The sequence below is a fragment of the Ranitomeya imitator genome, chromosome 5, assembly GCF_032444005.1.
Source record: "Ranitomeya imitator isolate aRanImi1 chromosome 5, aRanImi1.pri, whole genome shotgun sequence".
Taxonomy (NCBI): domain Eukaryota; kingdom Metazoa; phylum Chordata; class Amphibia; order Anura; family Dendrobatidae; genus Ranitomeya; species Ranitomeya imitator.
In genome coordinates this window covers 405,520,411-405,529,200 of record NC_091286.1, presented here as the reverse complement: position 1 = coordinate 405,529,200, position 8,790 = coordinate 405,520,411, and the positions used below count along the sequence as shown (strand labels likewise).

At 48.4% G+C, this 8,790-nt stretch overlaps 1 protein-coding gene across 1 annotated transcript in view; it reads left to right on the top strand.

Annotated features, from left to right (window-relative positions):
• The first annotated feature begins 548 nt into the window (after window positions 1-548).
• Window positions 549-8,790, top strand: part of LOC138637778 (5-hydroxytryptamine receptor 3A-like) — a 51,661-nt gene continuing 43,419 nt past the window's right edge. Inside the window, exons 1-2 of the mRNA XM_069726698.1 lie at window positions 549-552; window positions 685-848. Of these exons, the coding sequence (XP_069582799.1) occupies window positions 549-552; window positions 685-848 (168 nt within the window). The remainder of the gene's footprint in view (window positions 553-684; window positions 849-8,790) is intronic.

The window sequence follows — 8,790 nt, the reverse complement described above, 5'->3', positions numbered from 1 at the left end:
ACAGGTGAATATCGCGCAGTGCTCCCCATTATACTCACCTGCTCCCGGTGCGGTCCCTGCACATCCCTGATTCTCCGGGCGCTGACAGCTTCTTCCAGCTTTGAACGGTCACCGTTACCGCTCATTACAGTAATGAATATGTGGCTCCACCCCTATTGGAGTGGAGTCTGGTCCATATTCATTACTGTAATGAGCGGTACCATGTGACCGCTCAACGCTGGAAGAAGCTGTCAGCGCCCGGAGAACCAGGGACTTGCAGGGACCGCGCCTGAAGCAGGTGAGTATGTCACAGCCACCGCTCCCCCTCCCCCCGCCGATCCCCTGGGACCATGACTCGAGTATAAGCCGAGAGGGGCACTTTCAGCCTAAAAAAAATGGGCTGAAAATCTTGGCTTATACTTGAGTATATACGATACTTTTCCTCTTATTATTCCTCACCAGATTTTGACTTACAGATACTGAGGTAAAATACTGACCAGATACTGAACATGTGAATGTGGCCTTTGTCCGAGGGAAAACATCTTACATGTCAACAGTCTCAGATTGTCATGGGTATGTGTGTTATCCGTAAATAACATGGATAGCACTTGTATGTGAAAAACTGACGTGTGAATGAGGTCTTACAGTTTGTTTTTGCTTTCTATACTAACTTCAATTTTGGGAAATCCTTTTGTTGTCTACCAGGCACTGAAGTTGGGGGTCTGTTTCATTGTGCTGATCGCACTGCAGAAGCCTTCCATGATTCATTCCAGCAAGTGTTTTTAAAGAAGGCTTTCCGTCCATCGGGAGATGCTAATTCCCCAACGTCAGTTAACATTTCCATCAAACTGTATGCCGTCTTAGGAGTGGTATGTATGATATGTGTAAAAATTTGCTATTCTAGTTTACAATACTCATATATCCTGGTATATGGCCTGATAAAAGTGGCTGGGACGGTCTATATGAACATACTGCATACACAGCCTTGTCTGCAGAGGCCATGACATGTTGGGGCACAAGTATCAAAAGAATCTTTGTACGATCAAATTTTCATTAGTAAAAATTGATGCAAAATGAATTCAATGTTTGAAGTCTTGGATTTGATGCATGATCAATAAAAATTAAAATGTGGCATAAATGTTGAAACATTGGTTTCTAAGTGTTTAAGTGTGCACTGGAGTAATATTGACCAAATTCATTAAAAGTCATGCGCCTGTTAATGAATTTGGCACAATTCTCATATGACGTGCTCCACCGCAAGAAGTGAACTTGTACATTTCTGTTGTATTTTATGCTTGGTTTTTGTTTTTTTCCTTTTTAAAATCATGATAAATTTGTCAGCAGCACTTGGTCACACCCTCACCAAGCTAAGCTCCGCCCACTTGTCAAAAAGTTGATGCAGTAGTTGTTGGCATAAGGCGATGCAATATGGCAGGCACTCAACGGCTAGTGATAGGCGGCTCAAAAAAGAAAACAGAAAAACCTGTAGACTATAGAAAGGATGAACCAAGGAACTCATAATTCCAATGAAGAAAAATGTATTTTGATGTATTTGTTGGAGTGATGACGCAGTTCAGGCCGGCTCGTCTCTTCTGGTTCAGGCTCCACCGGGGCTGTTGCTGAATCTGGTCCTCATCTTCGCTGCAACGCTGGATCCGGGTACATAGGTTCCGACTCTCCAAGTCGTTCCGGTCGTTGTGGACATCTCAGCTCTGTGTCCAGTGGCTCTCGCCAAGGAGGTTCCTGCTCCGCTGGGCTTGTCGCTCCGATTCTCCCAAACGGTGTTCGGGCCACAGCAGCCGCCTGGGTCCTTCGGTTTCAGGTACGGGGTGCACTCCAGCCGCCTTGCTTCTCTGTCTCCTGGGTCGGGCCTGCTCCTCCTCCTGCCGCCATTTCCACAATGTGGAATACTCCTCTGTAATGCAGTGCGCAGGAGTGGTTCATCGCTGCCGGCGCCATTTCCCAAAATGGCGTCATACAGCTGCACCCAAGGTTTTCTTCTGGACCTCACCCGTTCTTCGCACCCTCCGGGGGCGGTGCCAGGGACGTCTCTGGGCAGGTCTTCACGCCATCTCAGTGCTGTCACGCCCACGGAGGATGAAGTCACAGTAGTTATCTTCTTCTTTGGCGCCATACTCCACCATCTTCATGGCTGCCATCTTGGTCTCAATCAAGGTGTCAGGCAAATCTGTTTAGTCAGTCACATTTGAAGTGCCAGTCTCTCCTCTCCTCGCAATTCCTTCACCTGGCAAGGTGTTAAGGTACCTTCACACATAACGATATCGTTAACGATATCGTTGCTTTTTGTGACGTAGCAACGATATCATTAAGGAAATCGTTCTGTGTGACAGCGACCAACGATCAGGCCCCTGCTGGGAGATCGTTGGTCGCTGAGGAAAGTCCAGAACTTTATTTCGTCGCTGGACTCCCTGCAGACATCGCTGGATCGGCGTGTGTGACACCGATCCAGCGATGTCTTCACTGGTAACCAGGGTAAACATCGGGTTACTAAGCGCAGGGCCGCGCTTAGTAACCCGATGTTTACCCTGGTTACCAGCGTAAAAGTAAAAAAAAAAAACACTACATACTTACCTACCGCTGTCTGTCAGCGGAGATACTAGTCACTTGTCTTGAACTTCCAGTCTCATCTTCTCTTGTCACTTCAATGTCATCTCTCACAGGATTCCCACACTGCACGATTTCGGCATCCTGAAGACTACGCCAAGTGTTGGAGTGGGCCAGGGCAGTAGTCATGGTTGAGAGCAAACCCTGTATCACACCCTGGCCTCCCCTGACAATACAGTAATGTCTTTCCTTCTGCATACCTGTGTTCTGGATCTCCATGCCATCCGGGTTCACCCTGGGCCGTCAGAGGTTCTTGGTAGACACTACAGCACAAAGGGAGACACAGTCCAACTCAACTTTAACAACAACAGCTTTACTTGGTTCTGTACGCAGCATTTTCACATTTTCTCCAGCATCAACATCAGGTTTTACAAGGTTCTAATCCCACCCAGGACAACATCTGCAAAGAGTTTGTATGTTCTCTCCGTGTTTGCGTGGGTTTCCTCCGGGCACTCCGGTTTCCTCCCACATTCCAAAGACATACTGATAGGGAATTTAGATTGTGAGCCCCTTCGGGGACAGTGATGATAATGTGTGCAAAATGTAAAGCACTGCGGAATATGTTAGCGCCATATAAAAATAAAGATTATTATTATTATAAATAAAGATTATTATTAAGGGTGGCTGAATATTAGGTTTATGCACCACAGCAAGCCTTTGAAGGATCCTACACCTTGAGGTTCGAGGGACTCCAGAGGCACCAGCAGCTTCAAATAACTGTTTGCTGCTTTGTAATGTTATTTTGGAAGCTGCTCTCTTAATCCCATGAATTTGTCTGGCAGAAACCTTCCTCATTATGCCTTTATCTGCATGAACTCTGTCTGTGCTCTGTTTCAGTCACAAATCTCTTCACAGTATGATGACCACTCTTAAGTTTTCGTGGAATATCTAATGTTTTCATACCTTGTCCAAGGCATTGCACTATTTAATGCTTTTCAGCAGCAGAGAGATCCTTTTTAGTTCCCATATTACTTGAAACCTGTGGCCTGCTTAATAATGTGGACCATAATCTTTAAGTAGTTTTCCTTTAATTAGAATCACCTGGAAAACTAATTATCACATGTGTTTAAGATTGATTTCAGTGATCCATTGAGCCCTGAGACACAATTCCATCCATGAGTTTATTTGAAAAACAAAACAATTAAATCTTTATGACACTTAAAGGGCCACTGTCACCCCCCTCCAGCCGTTATAAACTAAAAGAGCCACCTTGTGCAGCAGTAATGCTGCATTCTAACACGGTGGCTCTTTTAGTTTTGTGTTCATGTATTACTAAAATAAAGCGTTTTGAAACTTTTCAAAAATACCTGCCTTTGTCCATGGAGGCGGGTCTGCAGCCTCCTCTGTGAAGCGCCCAACTGCCGTCACTCATCTCTTCAGGGGCGATGGTCACCGCCCCATGCGCGCTGTTTTCTTCTGAAATCCGGCGCCTGCGCTGTGCATGCCTGCCTGGGGCAGGCGCAGTGAGAATTGGCCGTCATGGCTCTCAGATGCTGGGTTCCTGCCTGCGCCTGCGCCTGTGCGGGCAGTGTGGCCACCCTGTTACTGAATCCGCGCCCCGCACTTTGTTATGCATTATGCACAGTGCGGGGCTGGGATTCCTGGGCATGCGCACTGCGCTTGTCAGACTCTCCCCCAGGTTCCCCGCCTTCCAGCGTCGGTCTGTGCAGGAATCTGCCCAGGAATCCCAGCCCCGCACTGTGCATAATGCATAACACAGTGTGGGGCTAGGGGTGGCGACCATCGCCCCTGACGAGATGAGTGACGGCAGTTGGGCGCTTCACAGAGGAGGCTTCAGACACTTTCCTCCCCCCATATTGTCTGCACACAATTCTAATAGCATCCTCATGTACATCCCCCCTGCTAACTATACTATCTCCTCACTTATTTACCCCTTTGCTCTCCATATTTCCTACCCACACATTCCCCCGACTCCCCATACTGTGTCCTCACACATGCCATCACCTTCGCTCCCAATACTGTGTCAGCATACATTTTTCCCTTCGCTACTTTATCCACCCCCATCTCCCCACTCATCCCCACGGAATATATCCATTCCCCTTCCGACAGAATCCATCCCCCTCCACACAGAATAAATGCACCCTGCCCCACACATGCTAAATAAATACATACACACTGAATAAATCCCCACACACACTGATTAAATCCCCCCCACACACACTGAATAAATCCCCCCCACACACACACACACACAATGAATAAATCCCTGAACCTCCCTCCCATACACTCTGAATAAATCCCTAATCACACACACACTGAATAAATCCCTGACCTCCCCAACACACTGATTAAATCCTGCCTCCCCAAAACACACACTAAATAAATCCCCCCCCCAAACACTGACTAAATAAACATACACACACACTGAATACATATTCCCCATAAACCCACCCCACGATGAATTTTCGGTGTCTTCAGCTCCACAACTACAGGAGCACTTACCACCGAGTCTCTTCTTTCTCCTGCGCGCCAGATAGTGACATCAGCAGCGTGATCACATGACTTGATCACGCTGCTGGCGTCGCTCTGACCCAGCGGTCAGAGCCTCAATTGTACTCACAGCTGTTAGATGTGAGTACAATTGATTTCTGGGAGCCGGAGCTCTGCAGCTTCTCTGTGACGGCTGTCAGCTTGACAGGCGGCACAGAGAACAGCTGACTCCCAGACCGGGGGCGGCAGAATGCAGCCGCCGGGGGAGACACTGCAGACTGCCGCATTAGGCAGCCCAACTGCGCCCCCCTGCCGGCTGTGCCCGGGGCACATGCCCCGGCTGCCCCCCCCTAGATACGCCACTGAGTATTTGTAAGCTAAATTGGCAGCCTGTTAAATCCCCAGCCAACAGGAAGCCCTCCCCCTTGGCAGTATATATTAGCTCACACATACACATAATAGACAGGTCATGTGACTGACAGCTGCCATATTTCCTATATGGTACATTTGTTGCTCTTGTAGATTGTTTGCTTATTAATCAGATTTTTATTTTTGAAGGATAAAACCAGTGTGGTGTGTGTTTTAGGGCAAGTTTCATATGTCAAGTTCTGTGTGTTGAGTTGCGTGTGGCGACATGCATGTAGCGACTTTTGTTAGATGAGTTTTGTGTGGCGACATGCGTGTAGCAACTTTTTGTGTGTCGAGTTGCATGTGACAGGTGAGTGTAGCAAGTTGTGTGCAGCAAGTTTTGCACGTGGTGAGTTTTATGTGTGGTGCATTTTGAGTATGTGCAAGTTTTGTGTGAGGCAACTTTTGCATGTGTTGCATGTGTTGCAACTTTTGTGCATGTGGCAATTTTTCCACGTGTGCAAGTTTTGCGTGTGGCGAGATTTGCGTGAGCCTAGTTTTGCAAGTGGCGAATTTTGCGCATGGCGAGTTTTGAGCCGTGACTTTTGTGTTTCGACTTTTATGTGGCGAGGTTGGTGTATGTGTGGTGAAATGTGTGCTGAGGGTGGTTTATGTGTTCAAGCACGTGGTAGTGTGTGGTGCATTTTGTGTGTGTGTTCATATCCCCGTGTGTGGTGAGTATCCCATGTTGGGGCCCCACCTTAGCAACTGTACGGTATATACTCTTTGGCGCCATCGCTCTCACTCTTTAAGTCCCCCTTGTTCACATCTGCCAGCTGTCAATTTGCCTCCAACACTTTTCCTTTCACTTTTTCCCCATTATGTAGATAGGGGCAAAATTGTTTTGTGAATTGGAAAGCGCGTTGTTAAAACTTCGCCTCACAACATAGCCTATGACGCTCTCGGGGTCCAAACGTGTGACTGTGCAAAATTTTGTGGCTGTAGCTGCGACGGTGCAGATGCCAATCCCACACATACACATATACATACACACACACACACATTCAGCTTTATATATTAGACTAGATGGTGGCCCGATTCTAACGCATCGGGTATTCTAGAATATGCATGTCCACGTAGTATATTGCCCAGCCCACATAGTATATTGCCCAACCACGTAGTATATTGCCCAGTCACGTAGTATACTGCCCAGTCACGTAGTATATTGGTCAGTCACGTAGTATATTGCCAAGACACGTAGGTATAGAACACTGCCCACGCAGTATTTAGAAGTGTGTGCACCATATCCCTGTAAAAAAAAAAATAATTAAAATAAAAAATAGTTATATACTCACCCCTGGGATGCAGCGAAGCTGTGTGATGCGGCCGCCATCTTCCGTTCCCAGGATACATTGCGAAATTACCCAGATGACTTAGCGGTCTCGTCTTCAGGGTAAGTTCGCAATGCATCTCTGGGAACAGAAGATGGCGGCCCGCGCGAGCTCATCGTCCGACGACGGAAGGTGAGAATAGCATGTTTTTTGTTTTTTTATTATTTTTAACGTTAGATCTTTTTACTATTGACACTGCATAGGCAGTATCAATAGTAAAAACTTGGTCACACAGGGTTAATAGCAGCGGTTACGGAGTGCGTCACCCGCGGCATAACGCGGTCCGTTACCACTGGCATTATCCCTGTGTGAGCAGTGACCGGAGGGGAGTATGGAGCGGGCGCTGACTGCGGGGAGTATGGAGCAGGGAGTATGGAGCGGGCGCCGGGGACACTGACTGCGGGGAGTATGGAGCGGGGCTGGGCACACTGACAGCGGGGAGTATGGAGCGGGCGCTGACTGCGGGGAGTATGGAGCGGGGAGTATGGAGCGGGCGCCGGGGACACTGACTGCGGGGAGTATGGAGCGGGGAGTATGGAGTGTGCTCCAGGGACACTGACTGCGGGCAGTATGGAGTGGGGCTGGGCACACTGACTATGGGGAGTATGGAGTGGGGAGTATGGAGCGGGCGCCGGGGACACTGACTGTGGGGTTTATGGAGCGGGCGCCGGGGACACTGACTGCGGGGAGTATGGAGCGGGCGCCGGGCACACTGACTACAGGGAGTATGCAGCGGGCGGCGGGCACTGTGACTGCAGGGGAGTAGGGGAGGGACTAATCGGACTGTGGCCGTTGCTGATTGATCGCGGCAGCCATGACAGGCAGCTAGCGAGACCAATCAGCGACTTGGATTCCATGACAGACAGAGGCCGCGACCAATGAATATCCGTGACAGACAGAAGGACAGACAGAAGGACAGACAGACGGAAGTGACCCTTAGGCAATTATATAGTAGACTAGATGATGGCCCGATTCTAACGCATCGGGTATTCTAGAATATGCATGTCCTCATAGTATATTGCCCAGTCACGTAGTATATTGCCCAGTCACGTAGTATATTGCCCAGCCATGTAGTGTATTGCCCAGCCCACGTAGTATATTGCCCAGTCACGTAGTATACTGCCCAGTCATGTAGTATATTGCCCAGCCACGTAGTATATTGCCCAGCCACGTAGTATATTGCCCAGCCACGTAGTATATTGCCAAGTTACGTAGTATATTGCCCAGCCACGTAGTATATTGCCCAGCCACGTAGTATATTGCCCAGCCACGTAGTATATTGCCCAGCCACATAGTATATTGCCCAGCCACGTAGTATATTGCCCAGTTACGTAGTATATTGCCCAGTGACGTAGTATATTGCCCAGCCACGTAGTATATTGCCCAGTTACGTAGTATATTGCCCAGTGATGTAGTATACAGCACAGAGCCACGTAGTATATTGCACAGCGATGTAGTATACAGCACAGAGCCACGTAGTATATTGCCCAGCCACGTAGTTTATTGGCCAGTCACGTAGTATATTGCCCACGTATGTCACAGGTTAAAAAATAAAAATAAACATATACTCACCTTCTGAGGGCCCCTTGTAGTTCGGTCACATGACCGTGACGTCATGGCAGGTCCTTCTCGCGCAGGAGCGCAGGACCTGTGATGACGTCGCGGTCACATGACCGTGACATCATGGTAGGTCCTTCTCGCGCAGGCGCGCAGGACCTGTGATGATGTCGCGGTCACATGACCGTGACGTCATGTGTTGTGAGTTCTGTTTTTGGGCTCCCTCTGGTGGTTACTGATGGTACTGGGTGATTTGTGTTCTGCTGTCTCTGGTGTCCACCTGTTCTATTAGGATTTGGGAGTTTCCTATTTAACCGGGCTTTCTTGTCATTTCCCCGCCGGCTATCAAGGTTATCAGAGTGTTTTGTTACCTCAGCTTCTGGCTTCAGTAATCTTCAGGACAAGCTAAGTTTTGATTTTCTTGTTCCACGTTTTGCTT